This window comes from Elephas maximus, chromosome 6 (assembly GCF_024166365.1).
Source record: "Elephas maximus indicus isolate mEleMax1 chromosome 6, mEleMax1 primary haplotype, whole genome shotgun sequence".
Lineage (NCBI taxonomy): Eukaryota > Metazoa > Chordata > Mammalia > Proboscidea > Elephantidae > Elephas > Elephas maximus.
Window position 1 is genome coordinate 108,232,451 of NC_064824.1, and position 27,601 is coordinate 108,260,051.

Below are 27,601 nucleotides of genomic sequence, written 5' to 3' on the forward strand. Positions count from 1 at the left end.
CTCAGGATGATGTAGGTCTCTGGTTCATGTGGCCCTTTCTGTCTCTTGGGTTCTTAGTTGTTGTGTGACCTTGGTGTTCTTCATTTTCCTTTGCTCCAGGTGGGTTGAGACCAATTGATGTATCTTAGATGGCCGCTTGTTAGCATTTAGGACCCCAGACGCAACATTTCAAAGTGGGATGCAGAATGTTTTCATAATAGAATTATTTTGCAAATTGACTTAGAAGTCCCCTCAAACCATGTTCCCCAGACCCCAGCCCCTGGTCCGCTGACCTTTGAAGCATTCATTTTATCCCGGAAACCTCTTTGCTTTTAGTCCAGTCCAATTGGGCTGACCTTCCTTGTATTGAGTGTTGTCTTTCCCCTCACCCAAAGCAGTTCTTATCTACTGATTGGTCAATAAAAAAACCTCTCCCTCCCTCCCCCCCCGTAACCACAAAAGTATGTGTTCTTCTCAGTTTTTTCTATTTCTCAAGATCTTATAATAGTGGTCTTATACAATATTTGTCCTTTTGCCTCTGACTCATTTCGCTCAGCATAATGCCTTCCAGGTTCCTCCATGTTATGAAAGGTTTCACAGATTCGTCACTGTTCTTTATCGATGCGTAGTATTCCATTGTGTGAATATACCACAATTTATTTACCCATTCATCCGTTGACGGACACCTTGGTTGCTTCCAACTTTTTGCTATTGTAAACAGAGCTGCAATAAACATGGGTGTGCATATATCTGTTTGTGTGAAGGCTCTTGTTTCTCTAGGGTATATTCCGAGGAGTGGGATTTCTGGGTTGTATGGTAGTTCTATTTCTAACTGTTTAAGATAACGCCAGATGGATTTCCAAAGTGGTTGTACCATTTTACATTCCCACCAGCAGTGTATGAGAGTTCCAATCTCTCCGCAGCCTCTCCAACATTTATTATTTTGTGTTTTTTGGATTAATGCCAGTCTAGTTGGTGTGAGATGGAATCTCATCGTAGTTTTAATTTGCATTTCTCTAATGGCTAATGATCGGGAGCATTTTCTCATGTATCTATTGGCTGCCTGAATATCTTCTTTAGTGAAATGTGTGTTCATATCCTTTGCCCACTTCTTGATTGGGTTGTTTGTCTTTTTGTGGTTGAGTTTTGACAGAATCATGTAGATTTTAGACATCAGGCGCTGGTCTGAGATGTCATAGCTGAATATTCTTTCCCAGTCTGTAGGTGGTCTTTTTACTCTTTTGGTGAAGTCTTTAGATGAGCATAGGTGTTTGATTTTTAGGAGCTCCCAGTTATCTGGTTTCTCTTCGTCATTTTTGGTAATGTTTTGTATTCTGTTTATGCCTTGTATTAGGGCTCCTAGGGTTGTCCCTATTTTTTCTTCCATGATCTTTATTGTTTTAGTCTTTATGTTTAGGTCTTTGATCCACTTGGAGTTAGTTTTTGTGCATGGTGTGAGGTATGGGTCCTGTTTCATTCTTTTGCAAATGGATATCCAGTTATGCCAGCACCATTTGTTAAAAAGACTATCTTTTCCCCAATTAACTGACACTGGGCCTTTGTCAAATATCAGCTGCTCATACATGGATGGATTTATATCTGGGTTCTCAGTTCTGTTCCATTGGTCTATGTGCCTGTTGTTGTACCAATACCAGGCTGTTTTGACTACTGTAGCTGTATAATAGGTTCTGAAATCAGGTAGAGTGAGGCCTCCCACTTTCTTCTTCTTTTTCAGTAATGCTTTGCTTATCTGGGCTTCTTTCTCTTCCATATGAAATTGGTGATTTGTTTCTCTATCCCCTTAAAATATGACATTGGAATTTGGATCGGGAGTGCGTTATATGTATAGATGGCTTTGGGTAGAATAGACAGTTTTACTATATTAAGTCTTCCTATCCATGAGCAGGGTATGTTTTTCCACTTAAGTATGTCCTTTTGAATTTCTTGTAGTAGAGCTTTGTAGTTTTCTTTGTATAGGTCTTTTACATCCTTGGTAATATTTATTCCTAAGTATTTTATCTTCTTGGGGGCTACTGTGAATGGTATTGATTTGGTTATTTCCTCTTAGGTGTTCTTTTTGTTGATGTAGAGGAATCCAAGTGATTTTTGTATGTTTATTTTATAACCTGAGACTCTACCAAACTCTTCTATTAGTTTCAGTAGTTTTCCGGAGGATTCCTTAGGGTTTTCCGTGTATATGATCATGTCATCTGCAAATAGTGATAGCTTTACTTCCTCCTTGCCAATCCGGATACCCTTTATTTCTTTGTCTAGCCTAATTGCCCTGGCTAGGGCTTCAAGTACGATGTTGAATAAGAGCGGTGATAAAGGGCATCCTTGTCTGGTTCCCGTTCTCAAGGGAAATGCTTTCAGGTTCTCTCCATTTAGAGTGATATTGGCTGTTGGCTTTGCATAGATGCCCTTTATTATGTAGAGGAATTTTCCTTCAATTCCTATTTTGGTAAGAGTTTTTATCATAAATGGGTGTTGAACTTTGTCAAATGCCTTTTCTGCATCTATTGATAAGATCATGTAGTTTTTATCTTTTGTTTTATTTATGTGATGGATTACATTAATAGTTTTTCTAATATTAAACCAGCCTTGCATACCTGGTATAAATCCCACTTGATCAGGGTGAATTATCTTTTTGATGTGTTGTTGGATTCTATTGGCTAGAATTTTGTTGAGGATTTTTGCATCTATGTTCATGAGGGATATAGGTCTATAATTTTCTTTTTTTGTAATGTCTTTACCTGGTTTTGGTATCAGGGAGATGGTGGCTTCATAGAATGAGTTGGGTAGTATTCCGTCATTTTCTATGCTTTGAAATACCTTCAGTAGTAGTGGTGTTAAGTCTTCTCTGAAGGTTTGGTAGAACTCTGCAGTGAAGCCGTCCGGGCCAGGGCTTTTTTTTGTTGGAAGTTTTTTGATTACCGTTTCAATCTCTTTTTTTGTTACGGGTCTATTTAGTTGTTCTACTTCTGAATGTGTTAGTTTAGGTAGGTAGTGTTTTTCCAAGAATTTATTCATTTCTTCTAGGTTTTCAAATTTGTTAGAGTACAATTTTTCATAGTAATCTGAAATGATTCTTTTAATTTCATTTGGCTCTGTTGTGATGTGGTCCTTCTCGTTTCTTATTCGGGTTATTTGTTTCCTTTCCTGTTTTTCTTTAGTCAGTCTAGCTAATGGTTTATCAATTTTGTTAATTTTTTCAAAGAACCAGCTTTTGGCTTTGTTAATTCTTTCAATTGTTTTTCTGTTCTCTAATTCATTTAGTTCAGCTCTAATTTTTATTATTTGTTTTCTTCTGGTGCCTGATGGGTTCTTTTGTTGCTCACGTTGTATTTGTTCAAGTTGTCGGGACAGCTCTCTGATTTTGGCTCTTTCTTCTTTTTGTATGTGTGCATTTATCGATATAAATTGGCCTCTGAGCACTGCTTTTGCTGTGTCCCAAAGGTTTTGATAGGAAGTATTTTCATTCTCGTTGCTTTCTAAGAATTTCCTTATTCCCTCCTTGATGTCTTCTATAACCCAGTCTTTTTTCAGGAGGGTATTGTTCATTTTCCAAGTATTTGATTTCTTTTCCCTAGTTTTTCTGTTATTGATTTCTAGTTTCATTGCCTTGTGGTCTGAGAAGATGCTTTGTAATATTTCGATGTTTTGGACTCTGCAAAGATTTGTTTTATGACCTAATATGTGGTCTATTCTAGAGAATGTTCCATGTGCACTAGAAAAAAAAGTATATTTTGCAGCAGTTGGGTGGAGAGTTCTGTATAAGTCAATGAGGTCAAGTTGGTTGATTGTTGTAAGTAGGTCTTCCGTGTCTCTATTGAGCTTCTTACTGGATGTCCTGTCCTTCTCCGAAAGTGGTGTGTTGAAGTCTCCTACTATAATTGTGGAGGTGTCTATCTCACTTTTCAATTCTGTTAAGATTTGATTTATGTATCTTGCAGCCCTGTCATTAGGTGCGTAAATATTTAATATGGTTATGTCTTCCTGATCAATTGTCCCTTTTATCATTATATAATGTCCTTCTTTATCCTTTGTGGTGGATTTAAGTCTAAAGTCTATTTTGTCAGAAATTAATATTGCTACTCCTCTTCTTTTTTGCTTATTGTTTACTTGATATATTTTTTTCCATCCTTTGAGTTTTAGTTTGTTTGTGTCTCTAAGTCTAAGGTGTGTCTCTTGTAGGCAGCATATAGATGGATCGTGTTTCTTTATCCAGTCTGTGACTCTCTGTCTCTTTATTGGTGCATTTAGTCCATTTACATTCAGGGTAATTATAGATAAATAAGTTTTTAGTGCTGTCATTTTGATGCCTTTTCATGTGTGTTGTTGGCCATTTCATTTTTCCACATAGTTTTTTGTGCTGAGACGTTTTTCTTAGTAGATTGTGAGATCCTCATTTTCATAATGTTTAACTTTATGTTAGTTGAGTCGTTACGTTTTTCTTGGCTTTTTTCTTGAGTTATGGAGTTGCTATTCCTTTTTGTGGTTACCTTATTATTTACCCCTATTTTTCGAAGTAAAAACCTAACTTGTGTCATTCTATATCACCTTGTATCACTCTCCATCTGGCAGTTCAATGCCTCCTATATTTATTCCCTCTTTTTGATTATTGTGATCTTTTATCTATTGATTTCCATGATTCCCTGTTATGTGTATTATTTTGTTTATTTATTTATTTTTTAGAATTAATCTTAGTTTGTTTGTTTTTGTGCTTTCCCTGTTTGAGTTGATATCAGGACGTTCTGTTTTGTGACCTTGTATTGTGCTGGTACCTGATATTATTGGTCATCTGACCAATCAAACTCCTTTAGCATTTCTTGTAGCCTTGGTTTGGTTTTTGCAAATTCTCTAAACTTGTGTTTATCTGCAAAGATCTTAATTTCTCCTTCATATTTCAGAGAGAGTTTTGCTGGATATATGATCCTTGGTTGGCAGTTTTTCTCCTTCAGTGCTCTGTATATATCATCCCATTCCCTTCTTGCCTGCATGGTTTCTGCTGAGTAGTCTGAACTTACTCTTATTGATTCTCCCTTGAAGGAAACCTTTCTTTTCTCCCTGGCTGCTTTTAAAATTTTCTGTTTGTCTTTGGCTTTGGCAAGTTTGATGATAATATATCTTGGTGTTTTTCTTTTTGGATCAATCTTAAATGGGGTTCAATGAGCATCTTGGATAGATATCCTTTCGTTTTTCATGATGTCAGGGAAGTTTTGTGTCAGGAGTTCTTCAACTATTTTCTCTGTGTTTTCTGTCCCCCCTCCCTGTTCTGGGACTCCAATCACTCGCAAGTTATCCTTCTTGATAGAGTCCCACATGATTCTTAGGGTTTCTTCATTTTTTTAAATTCTTTTATCTGATTTTTTTTCTGCTATGTTGGTGTTGATTCCCTGGTCCTCCAGATGTCCCAGTCTACATTCTAATTGCTCGAGTCTGCTCCTCTGACTTCCTATTGCATTGTCTAATTCTGTAATTTTATTGTTAATCTTTTGGATTTCTACATGCTGTCTCTCTATGGATTCTTGCAACTTATTAATTTTTCCAGTATGTTCTTGAATAATCTTTTTGAGTTCTTCAACAGTTTTATCAGTGTGTTCCTTGGCTTTTTCTGCAGTTAGCCTAATTTCATTTGTGATGTCTTTAAGCATTCTGTAAATTAGTTTTTTATATTCTGTATCTGCTAATTCCAGGATTGTATCTTCAGTTGGGAAAGATTTTGATTCTTTTGTTTGGGGGGTTGGAGAAGCTGTCATGGTCTGCTTCTTTATGTGGTTTGATATGGACTGCTGTCTCCGAGCCATCACTGGGAAACTAGTTTTTCCAGAAAATCCGCTAAAAAAAAATGCAGTCAGATCCCTATCAGAGTTCTCCCTCTGGCTCAGGCTTTTCGGATGTTAATGGAGCCGCCTGGGGAGGGTGGGGAAGGGATCAGAGAGCTAGGAGTGTAGCACCTCAGAATATAGCCAGAGTTGTTTGTCTTACTTGGAATGACTCTTATATCTGAGATTTCCACGGGGCGCGTTGCCTATATGTACTCGGTGTGTGGAGATTGCCCCCCGGGGGGTCTGGCCCGCTGGCGTCACGGTCAGATCCTCCGCTGTCAGCCCCACCCCCAAGGTTAAGGCTCCCCTACTGGGACGGTGCACTCCCGTCTCCAAAATCCGTCACTGCCTCCCGGGGGCTCCCCGTCCCTCCAGCCGCGTCACGCGCCGCTCCCGCGAACCAGATGTGACTGTGCATCCCAGCTGGGACGCCGCTCTCCCTGCTCCAAGACCAGCCACTGCCTCCCGGGACTTCTCCCTCCGGCGCGCCACGCCGCTCACGTGAACTGGGTGGGCGTCTCCCGCATGAACGACTGGACCCCCCGGGGTCAATTCAGGGAAATGTAGGTGGTCCCCGCGCTCACGCCCCGTCCACGCCGCCAAAATCCCGGCGGGACGGCTCCCTGGCTGGGACGCTGCTCTCCCCACTCCAAGACCAGTCACTTCCTCCCGGGGACTTCTTCCTCCGGTGCGCCACGCCGCTCGCGTGAACTGGTTGGGCGCCTCCTGCAAGAATGACTGGACCCCCCTCTGGGGTCAATTCAGGGAAATGTAGGTGGTCCCCGCACTCGCGCCCCGCCCGCTTCCTGCCAAACTCCCGGCGGGATGGCTCCCCGGCTGGGACGCTACTCTCCCTGCACCAAGACCAGTCACTGCCTCCCTGGGACTTCTCCCACCGGCTGCACCGCCACGCCGCCCGTGCCAACCGGCTGGGCTTGCTCCCGGGATGAGTTCGGGGACTAGGGCTGGGCCCCTTGTCTGTGCCGTCTGCCCCCCTGGGCTCTGCCCCAACTCGGGCTCCGAAGGTCACCTGCCTGGTGCGCTGGCTCCTGGCTCTGAAAACAATCGCTGTCTCCCCGTATTTGTTCGTTCTCCGTCTCTAAATCTGTGTTTGTTGTTCAGAGTTGGTAGATTGTTATGTATGTGATCGATTCACTTGTTTTTCTGAGTCTTATTGCTAGAGGGATCCGCAGTAGCGTCCACCTAGTCCGCCATCTTGGCCCCGCCTCCCAGGTTTGGTTTTTTGTTTGTTTGTTTTTTACCTGCACCCCAGTCACTAAACTCCAGGCTTTTTTGAGTTCTTCATATGCATTTTTCTTCCCCGTAGCTCTGAGCCCTGGAATATATTGTTCCATCTGTCTGTATAGTTCTTCCATCTATCTTGACTTATGCATCTCATCTTTTCAAGACTCAGTTGACATATCATTTTCTTACTCTCCAGAAGAGGCTTTTCACCCATGTGCAGGACTTTCTGAGACCTCTGAGTTTTCTCTTATGGTGCTAATGGCAATCATAATTTGAATATAAATAGTTTGGTGATTCTTTGCTGAATGGCTATCTGTCTCTTTATTTTGTTGTTGTTAGGTGCTGTCACTTGGCTCCGACTCATAGCGACCTCATGTATAATAGTAAAAGCCATGAGAGGAGGGATAAGTCTCTTTTATTCACTGCTGTATTCTAATGCCTGGCATAGGGCCCTTAGTGAAGGGCCCTGAATAAGTGAATGAACTTAGTTGTCACAAGGATCATGCAAAGAAGACTTTATCTCTCTTTTAAAGATGAGGAACTGAAGCACGGAGAGATTAAATGGCTGACTCAAGGGCACCCAGCTAGGAAGGAAGTGCTAGAGCTACCCTTGAGCCCATGCCTAGCCAACTCCATGGTCCACACTCTTTCTGCTACTCCCCCAAAAGAAAGTGGGTCTTTAGGGAGGAGGTCAGTGGAGCTTCTATAGAAATCTACTCATCTCTCAATCATGTTTTTATGGAAGCCCCTTTTCTCATTTATCCCTCATTAAAAGAGGAAGCAGTATGGTTCTCTTAAAAGTCTGAAACTCAGCCCCTATTTAGTCCTTATCTAATTTGATTTTGTAGTATTTTAACCCTGCTGTTCACTTGACTCTTGCTGACACTTACTCCCTTGACTTTCCTCAGAGTAAACACTACTGTTTTGGTTTGGTTTTATTCTACCTTTCTAACTGATCTTTTCCAGACAGTTTCATTGGATTCTCTTCCACAGCCCTGCTCTTAAATGTTGGTGTTTCCCTTTTCTTACACATTATCCCTCTGAATAATCTTACTCACCACCTGGCTTCAATCATTAGTTACATACCGGAACTATCAAACCTTTATATCCAATCTAGACAGTTCTTTTGTGTTCTACACCCATGTAATTAACAGACTAACAGACATCTTTACCCATACTTCCCAGGTACCTCAAACTCAGCCTGTCCAAAAGCAAATGTATGCTTCTATATTCCCTGTGTCAGTAGATGATACCATTATGAATCCAAACATCCTAGACAAAAACATGAGGCTCACTCCACCCCAAGTTCTTTCCATTCTGCCCTCTTAATATCTCTAAAATACTCTTCTCTCTGACCTTAGAGTCACTACCTTAGTGCAGATTCTTATCATCTCTTTCTTGAGTTTCTGCAACTACTTCCTAACTGATGCCTTAACAGTCACCATTGCCTCTCCCTGATTCACTGAATATGCAGTTATAAAAGAGACTTAAAATATAACAATCTAATTGTTTTATTTCACTACATAAGAAATCTTCAGTGGCCACCAGTAGTCTTCAGGATACGTTTCAAACTTCTTGTTAAGCAGGCTCAAATCCTCATGATCAGGCCTGGGATTACGTCTCCACATTCCTCTCTTTGCCACCTCTTTTTCATACTTACTTCATACTTCCATACTTCATACTGCTGAGCTGCTTGGAGTTCCTTAAATATTCTATGTTCACTTTCAAATTCTGCCCTTCAAACAGTTTGCTCCTCATGTCGTAATGCCATTTCCACTTTCATTTAATGATGATCCTTCAGCACTTAGCTCAAGAATCAATCCATTAAATATTTCTTTAACCCTCCAGTTTGGGCTAGATGTTCTATATATATATATATATATGTTGTTTTTGTTAGGTGCTGTCAAGTCAGTTCTGACTCGTAGCAACCCTATGTACAACAGAATGAAACACCGCCGGGTCCTGCGCCATCCTCACTATCATTGTTATGCTTGAGTCCATTGTTGCAGCAACTGTATCAATCCGTCTCCTTGAGGGTCTTCCTCTTTTTCACTGACCCTCTACTCTGCCAAGCATGATGTCCTTTTGCAGCGACTGATCCCTCCTGATAACTTGTCCAAAGTATGTGAGACAAAGTCTTGTCATCTTCATGTCTACTGAGCATTCTGGCTGTATTCTTTGAAGACAGATATGTTCATTCTTCTGGAAGTCCATGGTATATTCAATATTCTCTGCCAACACCATAATTCAAAGGCATAGACTCTTCTTTGGTCTTCCTTGTTAATTGTCTAGCTTTTATATGCATATGAGGTGATTGAAAATACCATGGCCTGAGTCAGGCTCACCTTAGTCCTTAAAGTGACAACTTTGCTTTTTAACACTTTGAAGAGATCTTTTGCAGCAAATTTGTCCAATGTAATGTGTCGTTTGATTTCTTGACTACTGCTTCCATGGGCATTGATTGTGGATCCAAGTAAAATGAAATCCTTTACAACTTGAATATTTTCTCTGTCTATAATGATGCCACATATATATATATATATACATATATATATATATGTCTCTTTATCTTGTTGTTGTTAGGTCCTGTCCAGTTGGCTCCGACTCATAGTGACCTTATGTATAATAGTAAAAGCCATGAGAGGAGGGATAAGTCTCTTTTATTCACTGCTGTATTCTAATGCCCGGCATAGGGCCCTTAGTGAAGGGCCCTGAATAAGTGAATGAACTTAGTTGTCACAAGGATCATGCAAAGAAGACTTTATCTCTCTTTTAAAGATGAGGAACTGAAACACAGAGAGATTAAATGGCTGAAGCCTCTGAGGACAGGGGCAGCTATTTGTTCTTCCTTACAGACTCCAAGCCTCAATCATTGACAGGTACATATGGATTAATTGTTTAGCCAAGTGTTTCTCTACAACACCTTCCATTGGTAATATGCTTTGCATTTTACCACATTATGTGGTTTCTTCTCATTGAATGATGTAGTGATTCTGCAGTACCTCAGGCAAAAGGATCCTCAGTTAGGATAAACTAAAGAAGAGAAGGCCTGCCATACCTCTTGCCCACCAAAATCTATGCTTCTCTTAAGGTGAAGCTTAAAGGCACATACTTTCTATGAAGCTGTCTTATTTCTTAGTGCTGCTATAACAGAAATACCACAAGTGGGTGGCTTTAAAGGACAGAAATTTATTTTCTCACAGTACAGATGGCAAGAAATCCAAATTCAGGGTACTGGCTCTAGGGGAAGGCTCTCTGTGTTGGCTCTGGAGGAAAGTGCTTGTCTCTTACAGCTTCTATAGCCCTGGCATTCATCTGTTCCTTGGCAGTCTTCGTGTGGCATCTAACTTCCTCCCACTTGTGCTTCCTTATCATTGTGTCTGTGTTGCTCCTTATAACTCGGAAGTGATTAGATTTATGACATAGCCTACACTAATGTGGCTTCATTAACTTAAATAGGACTACATCCACAGGTACAGAGGTTAGGATTCCAATGTATATTTTGAGAGGACACAACCTATACTAGAAGCCTTCCATAAACCTTTTTCTGTGTTCTCTGAGCACACTGTTAGAACTTCTATTTACCATATATTTGATTCTGCAATGCATTATACTTAGTTATTTGTGTGTTAATCTTCCAAATAGATTATAAATTCTTTGAGAGTAGAAATTCTTATGTATTTGTTGTGTGCTCCTAGCACCTAGTACAATATCTGCTATAAGTCAGTGATTAATAATATTTGTTGAAATGAAATGAAAACCATAGATGACTCGAGAATTCTAAGCTACTCTACAGACGGTTATCTTCTCCCTGAAATGTTTCATAGTTGTAATAAATAGGAAATTTATCAAGCTAGTATTTAGTCACTTGTAATGATAAATCTAAACCATGTTTTTAGGGTGATATTATCTCCAACTCCAAATGAGTTGTTATGTATGTCTGAAGAGACATTACATACTAATTAGTTCCAACTTAAACTTGCAAAACCAAGCTCCATTTCCAGCATATCTAAGTTGTATTTACAAGTCCTATAAACAGATGGAAACCCTGGTAGCATAGTGGTTAAGAGATATGGCTGCTTACCAAAAGGTTGGCAGTTTGAATCCACCAGGTGATCCTTGAAAACTCAATGGGGCAGTTCTACTCTGCCCTATAGGGTCTCTATGAGTTGAAATCGACTTGATGGCCACAGGTATAAACAGATGAATATATATATATATAAGTCTAAGCAATTCCCAGGATACTGAAACATTTCCACCTTCTGCATGTTTTCATCCTATTGGCATATTATAGTATGATACATATTTTTAATGAGATAATACTGCTGTGGTCTGCCAAGACTCTAGTGTTTGTCTCTGGGATTTTATGCCCATTGATTCATTTAACAACAATTTATTTAGCAAATACTGAGAACAGGCACTATCCTGAATGCTAAGAATATGAAGATTACTCAAGTTTCTTACCCTCAGGGAATCATATCTATTTGGGGAAGTAGACAACCGAATAAATCATTATGATTCAACATGATGAGTGCTATAATAGAGAAATGAATAATTTATCAAAGTCGCTTTAGCTCTATACTTCTTTCCTAAGATTTTAAGAACACCAAACAATTCAAAGTCATTGGCAGAAAAAGACTATTTCCTCTATTAAGTTATCCAAATTTCAGATTAAAACTAACACTATATAACAATTAAATGCATTCATATGTGAAAAATAAATATGTAATCACCTTTAAGATTTCTAAATTGTTTTTTTTTTACTAAATGAGAAATTATAATTCTATGTAAGATCAGAGACACAATTTTTACTTGCTCATCATCTTTAATAGGCTAGTTGAAGTTACAATATTATATCAGTTATCTATTGCTCATAATAAATTTCCCCAAAATTTAGCAGCTTAAAACAACAAACATTTATTATCTCACTGAGTTTCCAAGGGTCCTGAACTGAGGAGTAACTTGACTAAGTGTTTCTGTCTCAGGTTCTGTCATGAGGCTGCAGTTAAGATGTTGGTGGGAGTCATCTGAAAGGATGAGTGGGTTGGAGGACCTGCTTCCAGAATCCCTCAGATGGCCGTTGGCCAGATTCCTTCGTTTCTTACCAAATGGACCTCTCCCTGGGGCTGTTCACAACATGGTGCCTGGCTTCTGACAAAGCAAATGATGAGAGAGACAGAAGTAGGTAGAGACACTGTCTTGGTTATCTAGTTCTCCTATAACAGAAATACCACAAGTGGATGGCTTTAACAAGGAGAAATTTATTTTCTCACAGTAAAGTTGGCTAAAATTCCAAATTCAGGGTGTCAGCTCCAAGGGAAGGCTTTCTTTCTCTGTCAACTCTGGAGGAAGGTCTTTCTCATCAATCTTCCCCTAGACTAGAAGCTCCTCTGCGCAGGAACCCCAGGCCCAAAGGATGCGCTTTGCTCCCGGTGCTTCTTTTCTTGGTGGTATGAGGTCCCCAACTCTCTACTTGCTTCCTTTCCCTTCTATCTCTTGAGAGATAAAAGGTGGTGCAGGCCATACCCCAGGGAGACTCCCTCCGCTTTGGATCAGGGAGGTGACCTGAGTAAGGGTGGTGTTACAATCCCACCCTAATCCCCTTAACATAAAATCACAATCACAAAATGGAGGACAATCACACAATACTGGGAATCATGGCCTAACCAAGTTGATACACACATTTTGGGGGGGACATAGTTCAATCCATGACAGACACACACAGAGAAAGAGAGAGAGAGCAAGACAGAATCTGCAATGCCTTTTATAACTTAATCTCAGACATAATATACCAACACTTCTGCCATATTCTATTGGTTACACAGACCAACCTTTGTATATTTTTGGAAGAGATTATAAATGCCAGAAGGCAGGGATCAATCATTGGGGAATATCTTAGAGGCTGTCTGTCACATTCTGCCCTCTTAAGTCATTAAATATTTAAGAGCTTATATTTCTCACATCATAAATGTTCTCAACCATAGTAAGGATGGGAAATTCTCAAATATAAACAGCAAATGATGTTTCCATTCTCTGACAAAATCAAGTATGAATAGCTCCAATCTGATTTGTCTAAAAAGACAAAGCCAACTATAATGTCCAAGAATTCCTCTTTATGGAAAGACGTTTTTTCCATTCTCAGATACTCCTACACCCAAGCAGCCACGTAAATATGTCTCCCACAGAACGCATATACCCACATATGTGTATTAGGCTTGGCACTTTAGAATAATGAATTAGGCCTTCTTTCTGCCTAGCTGCAGTGATTGGTTGCCATGGAAATGCTGCACAAGGTAGACCTTTCGGAAAATGCTAATTTTTACATATCTTCATTGGAGAAATTCACATATTAATCAAAAATGAAGAGAACTTTAATGGCAAAGCAATACAAATATCCTAGCAACAAATGCTGTCTGCTTGTGTCAAATCAATCCAATTACATCATCTCTTTTGCCCTGACCTTGACTAAACTCAGCACCATTCTTCTCTGAACTCTACAGTCAGTGAACAGGTAGCTAGTTCTTCAAATTAATGTGTGATTTCATCTTTAATTACCATATGCATAGACTTTAATTTCTGCTTCATTAAATACTACATAGGGTCAAGGCTGATTTCCACAGTACTCTGCCTCCATAGATTCTCTGTTGTTTCCAGAGAGCTTTTCTACCTTGGATGCTCTCTACTGTCATCTCCTGAACCCAATTAATAACTGGGTTTTCTGAAGCTATCTTTGCTTGGAAAATAATTCTTATCTTTTTCAATACAGACTTTGTTGTCATAATGTGTCGTTTATTTTATGCATATAAAACTAGCAATGTTAATTTTAGAAAAATACAGAAAGCATTAAGAAAAGAAGAAAAATAATGTACGAGCCCACGATGAGGATAGAAACATTATAAATTTTTGTATACACGCTTACCTTCATTATTTTTGCATATACCATTTAGGAGAACAAGTTATAGTCATCCTTTCTCATGAAACTCTTGTTTTTCATTTTTCTTCCAGAAAATAACTTATAGAATCATAGAACATTAGAGTTGAAAAGAATTTTTAATCATAATCATAACAATGAGCATTCTCCCATTTATCTCTCATATGTTAGTTAATAAGTAATTAATTAAAGTGACTTTGGTTAGTGACAAGTTGATTGCATCTGATAATGCTGTCTTCAATGAAATAAAAATTGTTATTGATTATTCTTCCTTTTTATTGACTACTCAGTCCAGTAAAGCTCACATGTTAAGCCAAATAAACTAGTGCTTGAATAACACATTAAAAGAAGGTACTTCAGTTTATAAATGTCTGTTGCAGAATGCCTTGTTAACTCTTGTTATTTTAAATATTAAGTGATTAAAACGTGAATTTACTTAACAGATTTTGATTACACGCAGCCTAAGTTACAGACACATTCTTAGACTCTGATCACAACCTCATATTTGTGAGGTCTCAAGTGTTCTGCAGTTCATCATCAGCTGAACTCTGACATGCTCTGCTAGAAACTAGTCAGTGGGTTTTTGGAGTCAATTGTTCAGTTAGTAATTACTTTCAGTTAAATCAATTTTATGAATAGAGAAAGACAAATTTAGTCATTCAACAATCTCAGGGAAAAATTTGTCAGCATATCATCCTAGTTATGGTGTTTCCATCTAGGAATTGTTTTGGATGTTGGCTTAAAAGGTGGCTAACCCATCACCCATTTATCAACATTTATCAATTTGTTGTACTGTGCTGGCTTGGTGCGGTTATGATGCTGGGAGCTATGCCAGTGGTATTTCAAACACCAACAGGGTCACTCATGGGGGACAGGTACCAGCAGAACTTACAGACTAAGACTAGGGAGAAAATCTTGGCAATCTACTTCTGATTATTAACCAATAAAAACCCTGTGGATAATAACAGAATATTTTCTGAGATAGTGCTGAAAGATGAGCTCCCTAGATTGGGAGGCAAGAATGGACTCAAGCGTGCTGGCGATGATAAAGATGGTGCAGTATAGGGCAGCTTTTCTTTCTGTCATAAATGGGGTCACCATGAGTCAGAGCCAACTTGATAGCAACTAACAACAATAGCAATTCAAGAGTCATGTTTCTCTACAGCAATTGTCTTCTAATTAAGAGTGCTTAAGAATTACCTGTGGATTTACTAAAGATTCCTGGGCCCCATCCTCAGAAACACTGGCTTAGTAAGCCTGGGGTAAGACCTGGGAGTCTACATTTTCAACAACCTTCCTCCTTTCTATCCCCCGTGGAATTCTCATAGAATTCACCTTTGGCAACTCACCACGAGGAACATTGCCCTGGTGATTTGAAATAATTTATAAAACTCCCTAATCTAATTTACCAACATGAAAAATTTGGGGAACTGAAGTGTGCAGCAGAAAATGAAGAGTAAAGAATAACTATACCTAGTCCAATGGGGAGAAAATAATTCTATTGAACTACTAATATTCACTTCAGTCACAGCAGCCTAGTCAAGAAAACAATAATTCTCCCAGACTCTTATAATAAATCAGATGATTGTCACAAATGCTTGAGGACCTAAAATTACCCAGCTGGTAGCAGGCCAACCTCATACTTTGTCTTTTCTTTATAAACCCAAGATTATAGAACCAAAAACAAACAAACAAACTTATTATCCTAGGTATAAATGATAGGCTGAAAGGAGTGAATTAGGTCTCGCTTCTTTAAGCAAAAGAAATGGGGGGAGGTGGGGATAAAGGAAGAATGATAAAAAGCCCCTTAGGAAACTGGTAGAAATGCTAGTTTTTTCTCAAGTGGTCCAAGGATGAAGCAGGTGGCACACTGAGTAATTTGAGATGAGATAAAAATAAGAACTACTTTCAAGGGTTTGGACACAGCTGGTCAGAATCCAGGGCTAGTACCAGCAGAAGGCCTACCATCCCAGACCTGAAGGGGCAAAGGGGGGAGCAGTTGTGGACTAGTGAAAGCCTGACAAGATCTGTGCCCATCAGTGATAGAATAATATCCATATGCCTATAAGGAAGACCAGTTAATACAACTATTATTCAAATTTATGCATCAACCATTAAGGCCAGAGATGAAGAAATTGAAGATTTTTACCAACTTCTGCGGTCTGAAATTGATCAAACATGCAATCAAGATGCATTGATAATTACTGGAGATTGGAATATGAAAGTTGGAAATAAGGAAGAAGGACTGGTAGTAGAAAAATACGACCTTGGTGGTAGAAATGACATGGGAGATCACATGATAGAATTTTGCAAGACCAATGACTTCTTCATTGCAAATACCTTTTTTCAACAACATGAATGATGACTGTACGTGTAGACCTTGCCAGATGGAATATACAGGGACCAAATCAACTACATCTGTGGAAAGAGATGATGGAAAAGCTCAAAATAATCAGAACAAAACTGGGGCTGACTGTAGAACAACTCATCAATTTCTCATATGCAAGTCCAGGTTGAAGTTGAAGAAAATTAGACCAAGGCCTTGAGAGCCAAAGTATGACCTTGAGTATATCTCCCCTATATTTAAAGACCATCTCAAGAATAAATTTGAAGCATTGAACAATAATGATCAAAGACCACACGAGTTGTGGAATGACATCAAAGACATCATATATGAAGAAAGCAAGAGATCATTAAAAAGACAGGAAAGAAAAAGAAAGACCAAAATGAGTGTCAGAAGAGATTTTGAAAGTTGCTCTTGAAGGTAAAGTAGTTAAAGCAAAAGGAAGAAATGATGAAGTAAAAGAGCTGAACAGAAGATTTCAAAGTGTAGCTCAAGAAGACAAAGTAAAGCACTATAATAACATGTGCAAAGACCTGGGAGGTAGAAAACCAAAAGGGAAAACATACTCTGCATTTCTCAAGCTGAAAGAATTGAAGAAAAAATTAAAGCCTCGAGTTACAATATTGAAGAATTCTACAGGGAAGATATTAAAAGTAGGGAGCATCAAAAGAAGATGGAAGGAATACACAGAGTCACTGAACCAAAAAGAATTGGTCAACGTTCAGCCATTTCAGGAGGTAGAATATGATCAAGAACTGATGGTACTAAAGGAAGAGGTCCAAGCTGCACCAAAGGCATTGGCGAATAACAAGGCTGCAGGAATTGATGAATACCAATTGAGATGTTTCAACAAACATGCAGTTCTGGAAGCACTCACTCATCTATGCCAAGAAATTTGGAAGATGGCTACCCAGCCAACTGACTGGAAGAGATCCGTATTTATACATTCCAAAGAAAGGTGATCCAACTGAATGCAGAAATTATCCAACAATAATATCATTAATAACAAACACAAGTAAAATTACAGTGAAGACAATTTAAAATTGGTTGCAGCACTACATAGACAGACAACTGCCAGAAATTCAAGCCAGATTCCGAAGAGAATGTGGAACAAGGGATATCATTGCTGATGTCAGATGGATCATGGCTGAAAACAGATAATACCAGAAAGATGTTTACCTATGTTTTATTGACTGTGTAAAGGCATTTGACTGTGTGGATCATAACAAATTATGGATAACATTGCAAATAATGGGAATTCCAGCACACTAATTGTGCTCATGAGAAACCTGTACTTAGAACAAGAGGTAGTTGTTCGAACAGAACAAGGAAATACTGCATGGTTTAAAATCAAGAAAGGTGTGTGTCAGGGTTGTGTCTTTTCACCATGTTTTCAATCTGTATGCTGAGCAAATAATGTGAAAAGCTGGACAATATGAAGAAGAACATGGCATCAGGATTAGAGGAAGACTCATTAACAACCTGCAATATACAGATGACATGACCTTGTTTGCTGAAAGTGAAGAGGACTTGGAGCACTTACTGATGAAGATCAGAGACTACAGCCTTCACTGTGAATTACACCTTAACATAAAGAAAACAAAAATCTTCACAACTGGACCAATAAGCAACATCATGATAAACAGAGAAAATATTGAAGTTGTCAAGGATTTCATTTTACTTGGATCCACAATCAATGCCCAGGGAAGGGCTATCGCATTGGGCAAATCTGCGGCAAAAGACCTCTTTAGAGTGTTAAAAAGCAATGATGTCACTTTAAGGACTAAGGGATGTCTGACCCAAGCCACAGGTATTTTCAGTTGCCTCATATGCATGTGAAAGCTGGACAATAAATAAGGAAGACTGAAGAATAATTGCTACCTTTGACTTATGGCGTTTGTGAAGAATACTGAGTATACCATGGACTGCCAGAAAACCGAACAGGTCTGCCTTGGAAGAAGTACAGTTGGAATGTTCATTAGAGGCAAAGATGGTGAGACTTTGTCTCATATCGTTTGGACATGTTTGTAGGAGGGACCAGTGTCCAGAGAATGATGTCATGCTTGGTAAAATGGAAGGTCAGTGAGGAGGAGAAAGGCCCTCAATGAGATGGATTGACACAGTGGCTGCAACAATGGCCTCAAGCATAACAATGATTGGTAGGATGCACAAGACCAGGTAGTGTTTAGTTCTGTTGTACATAGGGTTGCTATGAGTCCAAACTGACTTGATGGCACCTAACAACAACAGTAAGAAGTAAAGAAAACTCCAAAGTATATAAGAATAGCATATATAAGTAGTAGTCACCAATTCTAGGGCTCAGACAGAGCACTCAGGGAAGAGGTTCCCATACCCCAGCACACCACAGGACTGAGATCTAGACTCTGTTGGAGAGGGCAGGGCCATAGCTCACTGGATGGTAGAGGAAGTCACTGTGGTTCTGCACCAATGAAACTTGCTGGGAATTTGTCCCCCGGAACATGTCAGAAATCTGTCCTCTAAGGAGGTACGGAAGGCTGTTCATGGGGAGGTACTGGAGGCACTCTGCAACAAAACTGCCCAAAGTGGCATATGACAGGGAGAGTTATTGGCCACTGGTTGCTGCTGGCCACCATGCCACTGTAGTTTCTAGGTCCTGAAAAAGATGAGTTTCAGGAACGTGGTGCTGGAGAAACCACCCATGCTGCAGAAGTTGCACGCTAGGGAAGCCATGTGCCCTGCAGGAGCCAGGCGCGGGAGAGGCTGCAAGACTACAGGAGACAGGTACGGGAGAGGCTGCACACCCTGCAGGAGCCAGGCACTGGAGAGGCTTCACAGCCTGCAGCAGCCAGGCACTGGAGAGGCTGCACACCCTGCAGGAGCCAGGCACTGGAGAGGCTGCACATCCTGCAGGAGCCAGGCACTGGAGAGGCTTCACAGCCTGCAGCAGCCAGGCACGGGAGAGGCTGCACACCCTGCAGGAGCCAGGCACTGGAGAGGCTGCACATCCTGCAGGAGCCAGGCACTGGAGAGGCTTCACAGCCTGCAGCAGCCAGGCACTGGAGAGGCTTCACAGCCTGCAGCAGCCAGGCACTGGAGAGGCTGCACATCCTGCAGGAGCCAGGCACTGGAGAGGCTTCACAGCCTGCAGCAGCCAGGCACTGGAGAGGCTGCACAGCCTGCAGCAGCCAGGCACTGGAGAGGCTGCACATCCTGCAGGAGCCAGGCACTGGAGAGGCTTCACAGCCTGCAGCAGCCAGGCACTGGAGAGGCTTCACAGCCTGCAGCAGCCAGGCACTGGAGAGGCTGCACATCCTGCAGGAGCCAGGCACTGGAGAGGCTTCACAGCCTGCAGCAGCCAGGCACCAGAGAGGCTGCACACCCTGCAGGAGCCAGGCGCCGGAGAGGCTGCACACCCTGCAGGAGCCAGGCGCTGGAGAGGCTGCACAGACTGCAGGAGCTGGGTGCTGGAGAAGCGTATAGGCTGAAAGTATTTCCTCCTGCAATATCTCTTCTGTTCCCTCTCTACGGACAAAGCTTTACATTATGCCAGCTTGCAAAGAAAAAATGTTTTAAAGTCTCAGATCCATTTTCATGGAGCAGACAAAAAAGATGAATTTGGACCTGAGAGGCAATAAATCTATGATAACTGGCATACCAGGGCAAGCATGATTGAGAATGAAGTTGGAGTGGTCGGCATAGCGAGATTATGCAGGCTTTGTTGCCCAGTGTAAGGAGCCTGGATTTTATTCAGTGTGATTTAAAAATTGGCTGGAAGGTTTTGAGCAGGAGAGTAGGGGGACAAGAGAAAAAGCAATGAGACTGGTATGAAGTAGTTGCAGTGGGCCTGTTGAGGGATGTTGGTGGCTAGTGATTGGAAGGAGAAGCTATGGCACGTTCCGATGGATTGAAAATTGTCTTGCAACTGATGTCCAAAAAGTTTTCTAGATTCCTGGAAAAGGGATAAATTCAGGCATAGCATATATGGGAACTTTAGCTGATTGTAGAAACTTCTCTTCACATGACTGCTAACTCAGTTAAGTAATTAGCATTGTAGCACTTTATGTGGTTGAATTTTAACTTAAATTTAGTGTCATACTTGTCAATTCAAATATTCAAGAACATAAGACTATGAGATAGCACTGAATTCCAAACCCACGTGTACATGGGCAGTTGCCCTTCAAAAACCAGATGATGCTATTAACGAGCATAGAAACAGCAAAGCGTGACACGTGTTTTGATGGAGGAGTAGAAAGGCTATGAAAATGATTCACATGGTCTGGGTTTGTATTTTTGAACTTTTGACTGCAACCTACAGTAAGGAATATATATAACTCAGGACTCATGACAAATGTGTGAAGCGAAACAAAGGTTTTACCAACAATATCAGCCTTTACTTTGATGCTTCCTGATATTTTTATTCTGTTCTAGTTAACATTTTAATAGTAGTCATGTCCTGTTGGATGAATTTTTTGACCTACTAATGAGTCATGACTGCCAATTAAAAAAATATGGGCTCGGGAAGTTTATGAAAACCTCTTCTCCTCACTCTCGGCTGCTAAACTTTCTGCTGGAGTTCTTTAGGAGCGGGTAGGGCCATTTGCAAGATGATAGCAGGGTACAGAAATTTCCCTTTTATATCATCTAACACAGGAGGAAATTGTGCTTGGGGGTCAAGTTTAGATTTTAGGTTTAAGATACCAACTTGAGTCCCAGAATTGCTCAATTTATATTTTGTCATTTACTGTCTGTCATCTTAACTGGACCATATGTTCCTCAAGGTGAAGAAGTTGAACTTACTTTCCTATCTCCTAAGACATCTAAGATGACATATTATACTGAGTAGGTGCTTAAAACAATTTTGTAGTAGAGTAAAATCAAACACTAAGTAATGAATCAATCGTGTGTTTAAATCTAATATTAGAATTCCAGGGCCTTGAGTGTTTTAAAAAATTGGTTTTGTTATCTTACATGTCTAAATAACTTTCAGGTTTTCAAGATGATTTCATTTTTCTCATAGTGTAATTTTCATTTGTTCAGCACTTTGCAGTTTCTTTCATTCTTTTACATAATGTTATCACACTTGAAATTAAAATAGTCCAACGAAATAGGCCGTACAGATATCATTCCTCTTTCTATCAGAGTAAAACTCGAGCCTGATAGCTTAGTGTAAAGGAAACATCATTATCTGAACCTGACTTTTTTAATAGCTCAGACTTATGTCATTGGCCCCCTTCCGAGGTACTCACCAACTATACCGATTACTTATGGCACCCCTAGAATTCATGATTTTATTAAACTCCATACTTTTGTAGGTGTTGTCTCCTCCAGCTGAAATGCCAGTCCACCTTCCTGCCCCATTCTCAACTTTGCCTGCCTATTTCCTATTCACCCCTCAAAACTCCATCGTATGCATCTGCTTCCAGAAAGTGTCCTAGCCTGGCAAGCAGCAAATGTGGAATGATGGGGACCAGTTAGAAGGATATTAGAGCAAACCAGGCAAAGAAGAAGTGAATGAATGAATGAATGAGAAAAGAAAAGCTATGAACAATGTTGTGTGGACTGTCAATGTAATCATCTCTTTCTGCCATTGGGAACAGGGCCTCTCTTGTGATACCTCCATGCCAGAGGTCCCGCTATGCCACCTACTTTGATGTTGCTGTTCTTCGCTGTCTACTCCAGCCTCACTGGTCTGAGGAGGGCACTCAGTGGTCCCTGATGTATTATCTACAGAGACTGCGACACATGTTGGAAGAGAAGCCAGAAAAGCCCCCAGAACCGGATATTCCTCTCCTGCCAAGACCTAGGAGTAGCTCGATGGTGGCAGCAGCTCCTTCCCTAGTGAACACCCACAAAACCCAAGTAAGAGAGTTTTGCTCCATTGTCCTTTGAACCAACAACTTTGGACGTGACAGATTTTTTTCTTCTTCTGTGTGTCCAACTTCTGTTTATTCTAGTGCTGATAATTTAGCTGATGGTTACTTTGTTGCCATTATCCTTTCCCTTCCATTTATTACTACTGGACCTTTGTCCTGCTCTTCAGTGCCTTATTTACTATTTAAAGATGTGCTATCTAAATGCTTCTTGGACATGCTGATCTAGAGTAAACCTCTGTTATTGTTGTGTCAAGTCAGTTCTGACTCATAACAACCCTATGCACAACAGAATGAAACACCGCCTGGTCCTGCGCCATCCTCACAATTGTTGCTATGCTTGAGCTCATTGTTGCAGCCACTGCGTAAATCCACCCCATTGAGGGACTTCCTCTTTTTTGCTGACCCTCTACTTTACCAAGCATGATGTCCTTCTCCAGGGACTGATCCCTCCTGACAACATGTCTAAAGTATGCAGTCTTGCCATCCTTGCTTCCAAGGAGCATTCTGGTTGTACTTCTTCCAAGACAGATTTGTTCGTTCTCTTGGCAGTCCATGGTATATTTAATATTCTTTGCCAACTGTTCATCCAAAATAGTGGAAAATTGGGTCTTCTGGCTAATCAAAGTAGTAGTTAATAGAGCGATCTCACATATAATCCATTGATAATCAGTATACCATAAAACGTCTGACACTAGCATTTTGTTGACGATTATTTGGCCCATTTTGCATAATGCAAAAATTTTCAGTGCCTCTATGTCATTGTTGGGAATATTGCTTTTTGAAATACAGCTTTGCTATTATATCAGATGATTGGAGAACTGTACTGATACAGTTACATCCCCTGAAAATCACATTTTGAGGAATGAATGTCCTAATATCAGCTTGCTCACTTGCTCTTCTCCTCCTTCTCATCACTGTTATGTGTTGAATACGTAGAGAGAAATGCGATTTGCAAAGTGTTCCAGTTGTTTGGGTTTCCTTAAATGTGAGTTGGCTGTGTCTGCAAAATTTCTGCATGTTCTGAAAGTAAACATGAAGAGTATTACAATGAAAAAGAAATATACTCTTTTATATTAGCAGATGATTCTGTCCAAAGTGATTATTTGCTTTGATGAATTATTAAAGGGAAAAGCATCAGCATTTTAATAAAATGAGAAGTGATATCCATCTCCTCCCTATTTTCTTAGCATTCCAGAATCTCTAAAATTGCATAAGGACTATAGCCATAAGTCGCAATTAATATGAAGTACTATATCTCCTTCTCAGTAGCAGGATTTGGATTCTGAAAAACTGGACATGTCAGTTACAGAATTCATAGATATCAGATCAGTAGGCATGTCGTTAATAAAAATGTGATATTGCAATAAGAAAAGCATTTGGCTGTAAATCCCTACATCCTTGATCACTGAGTCTGCCTTTATTATGTATTAAGGATCTCACTATGAAGTGTAATGAAGAGGAAAAATCGCTCAGCCCAGAGGCCTTTTCCAAGGTTTCATTGACCAATCTGCGTAGGTCTGCTGTCCCAGATCTTTCTTCAGACTTGGGCATGAACATTTTTAAGAAGGTAAGTGGAGCCACTTAAGCTCTTTGATATTTTGGTAATTAAAAAAAAAGAAAATCAGTGGGGCATCAGGTGCTTCTGATCATGCTGCAGTGTGGGGTGAGGTGGGAAAGGGACCTCAGAAACAGAGGCCAGCTCTGAGCTATACCACCGGCTTGCAGCTTAACTCTGGGCAAGTCTCTCTGTGTGTATGAATGTGTTTCCTATTATAAATGTCCTGTGGGGCTGCTACAAAGCTCAATTCTAATGATACATATAAAGCCATTGCAATAGTCTGGCGGCGATGGTAGTATGTTAGTAGTGATAGTAACTCACACTTGCATGGCTCATCTCATTTTTTTAAGAACTCTATAGGAATAGTTCTTATTTAATCCAAAAGCAATCCTTATTCTTCCATTTTTCAGAAAAGAAACTGAGCCTTAGAAACTTTAGGTAGTTTGCCAAAGGTTGAGTCCAAACTCAAATCTAAATCTTCTAGTTAAAGAATTCATGTTCTTTTGAATCCATCATTTCACCTCTCTTTCTCTTTTTTGTAAATATCTAGTGTTAGAGAAATATAAAATAATATGTGTAGAACAACATATATGTGTGTGGTTTAGTTTTCTCTTTTTCAGGATGATTAGTTTAGTTCTGTTGGTGAACAGGACAGAGTATGTTATTAACTATGAGTTCAGAGTGTTGCTAAAGAGACAGTCATGTCTTCCTTTATTGATAGGGCACTAATAGGTAATGGCCATCGTTTTTCTAAGAACTTTGATCATTTGAGAGAAAAAAAGAGGTTTTCAATACTGGCTGCACATGAGAATCTCTAGGTAGCTATTAAAAATACAAGTACCCAGGCCTGACCCCAGAGCAATTAACTTAGAACCTCTGGAGGTTAAGCAGAGGCACTGGTATTTTTTAAAATCTTCCCACCCAATTACCATCAGTTGTGGACTAAACTGTGGGTACACTGGTTCTTGGACTTGTTTGACTGGTGGAAATAGTGGTTTTGTTCCATTTCATGTTCTGTATCTTCTTTGACTCTCCTTATGAGCAACTGCACACATTTGAAGTTGGCTGGCTGGAATGTTGGATTGTAGTCTTGAACAATGGAACAAAAGAAGACTGGCTGGTCCACATGATGGCTCACGGATCCTGTATTCCAACCCAGTGGTTCTCAAACTTTAGAGTGTATCAGAATCATCTGAAGGGCTTGCCAAAATACGGACTGCTGGGCCTCTGAATTCTGATCCAGTATGTCTGGTGTAAAACCCAGAAACTTGCATTTCTGACAAGTTCCCAGGTGTTGCTAATGCTGCTGGTCTAGAGACCGTACTTTGAGGGCCACTGCTGTAACCCAACCCAGCAAAAAGATCTATGGAATATTTTACCTTTTACTTAGTTTCTCTCACTCTTTGATCACAATGTACATGTCTCCCATCTCTATTGAATGCTATTCAGTGACTTTCTGGGTCTCCTCTCCCTGTAACATTTCCTGCATTTTACTATAAATCATGGAGCCCACTGGGAAGCAAACTGTTACCTTTGCTTTGCTCTTTTTCTAACCCTTTGTCTCTCATCCTTGTAGTTCAAGAGCCGCAAAGAAGACCGAGAGCGGAAAGGGTCCATTCCATTCCACCACACGGGGAAGAGGAGGCCACGAAGAATGGGAGTGCCCTTTCTGCTTCATGAGGACCACCTAGATGTATCCCCCACCCGCAGCACATTCTCCTTCGGAAGTTTCTCTGGTCTTGGAGAAGACAGGCGAGGAATTGAAAAAGGAGGCTGGCAAACCACCATTTTAGGTGACCACAGAACCTTCCAAAGTAGCACAGAGCTTGAGTGATCTGTTCAGGAACCTGAATCTAGGGCTCCCAGCCAAATCTAGATCATTTTTTAATAATTTAGCCAAGAAATTGGGGCCCAAATGCAGACTCCTAGGTACCAAAATAATGCCCATGTCTTCACAGCCAGAGTAATGCAGATAATTGAATAGATAATATAAGGATTCTATATAATTAGACAGGTAATGGCCCTATTTCTTAGATCATCCTAGATGGGTAAACATGGTCTTAGAGGGTTCTATACATTAACTGTCATTGTGAATCTAAAGACAGACTGTTATTTAACCCTGATATAAATGATATAAAGGAGGAAAATGAGGAGGAGAAGAAGGGGAAAGAGAGGGGGAGGGAGAAGGAGGAGGGGTGAAGAAGAAGAAGAGGGGGAAGAAGAAGAAAGAGAAAGAGAAGGAGGGGGAGGAAGAGGAGAAGAGAAGAAAGAGAAAGTGTTTGTTTTTCTGGAGGGCATACTAAGAAGAACAACTTAAAATTAGGAGCCCACAACTAGTGGTGCCATAAAAGATGGTTCCTGACATTGAGCTTAGATTGGGGCTGACCTTATCACATTGGGGCAGCTTCATCAATCATTTTCACCCTAAATATTCCCAAGGCAAGTTCAATTCTTGCTATTTTGGCTGGGCCACACACTCTTCCTAATATCTGCCCATGGTCACTGCTGTCCTTTGGAAAAACAAAATCTCTGCAGAATATCTGTCTGATTTTAAAATCCCCTTATCCTGTCAGGGAAATTTAGCCGGCGGGGAAGTTCTGATGCAGCCACTGAGATGGAAAGCCTGAGCGCCAGGCACTCGCATTCCCACCATACCCTGGTGAGTGACCTGCCGGACCACTCCAACAGCCATGGAGAAAACACTGTCAAAGAAGGTGAGTCAGAGGTAGGCTCTGCAGGGGGAACTAAGGTTTCTTTTCCTGTTTCTTGGTTTACTCCATGTTCTGTTATTCATTGTAATCTTATTTTTTATGCTTTTTGAAAACCTGTATTATAGTACTTGGTAATTTACTTGTAACCATTCTTAGAATGTCCTTAGTAGCAACAGCTATTTAACAGTACAGGTGGCACAATGGTTAAGCATTACGGCTGCTAACCAAAAGGTCAGCAGTTCAAATCCACCAGCCACTCCTTGGCAACCCTATGGGGCAGTTCTACTCTGTCCTGTAGGATTGCTGTGAGTTGAAATCAACTTGACAGCAATAGGTTTGGTATTTTTGAGTTATGAACACCATACCACCAGCTCAGAGAGAGCAGGAATGAATCATTCATATTTGTTCTCAAAAGATCATAGATTCACAGGGTTAGAAGGGACCTTGGAAGACATCTAGATTCAGTGCTTTGTTTCCCTCTATGGTGTCCCTCTGAAAGGCTTGTAGACCTTCAGTGACAGGAAAATCACTACCTTCCAAGGCCATTGGTTCTTTTTCAGACAGCTTCCAGTTCAGATAAGTGCCATGTGTCCCCTATGTGCAGCAAACATGTGTCTCTGGGTAGAATCCAGGACAAGTTCTGTGCTGTGTTCTTAACCTATAAGTATAAATTTTACCAGGAATCAATTCCAAGTATTTGAAAACATCTATTAGTTACCATCACAAATTTATTTTTCATCACTCTTAACCAAAGGAGAAAAAAAAAATTCTTGTTGCTTAAATATACGAAGTAAAACCAAATATTTTAACAACTCAGAATTTGTACTTCAACTAGTTTAACTATATCAATGTGGTGTGTTATCTAACAGTGGGTGGAACCCACTGATGTGATAGGTTAAACTAAGTCAATGTTAGATGACAGTATGACAGTTAAATTCTACCCTCAGCCTTAACAAAGGCAGTTAGAATTCTCATTTTTCTATTATTATTTACCAGATGGTACATGGCCTCAACACTTTCAACAGTTTCCTGGGAGTTAAGAATAGCTCTGAAACTATAAGTCAAATATCTGCAAAAGCGACAGTTGTGACTATGGTCATGATTTAAATAATAGCACCATTGCCTACCATGATGCCACAATAAGACATTG

At 40.3% G+C, this 27,601-nt stretch overlaps 1 protein-coding gene across 1 annotated transcript in view; it reads left to right on the plus strand.

The window, feature by feature from the left end:
* UNC80 (unc-80 homolog, NALCN channel complex subunit) overlaps positions 1 to 27,601 on the plus strand; it is a 222,439-nt gene that overhangs the window by 23,976 nt on the left and 170,862 nt on the right. Inside the window, exons 8-11 of the mRNA XM_049888066.1 lie at positions 21,907 to 22,168; positions 23,615 to 23,749; positions 25,317 to 25,533; positions 26,314 to 26,454. Coding sequence (XP_049744023.1) covers positions 21,907 to 22,168; positions 23,615 to 23,749; positions 25,317 to 25,533; positions 26,314 to 26,454 — 755 coding nt within the window. The remainder of the gene's footprint in view (positions 1 to 21,906; positions 22,169 to 23,614; positions 23,750 to 25,316; positions 25,534 to 26,313; positions 26,455 to 27,601) is intronic.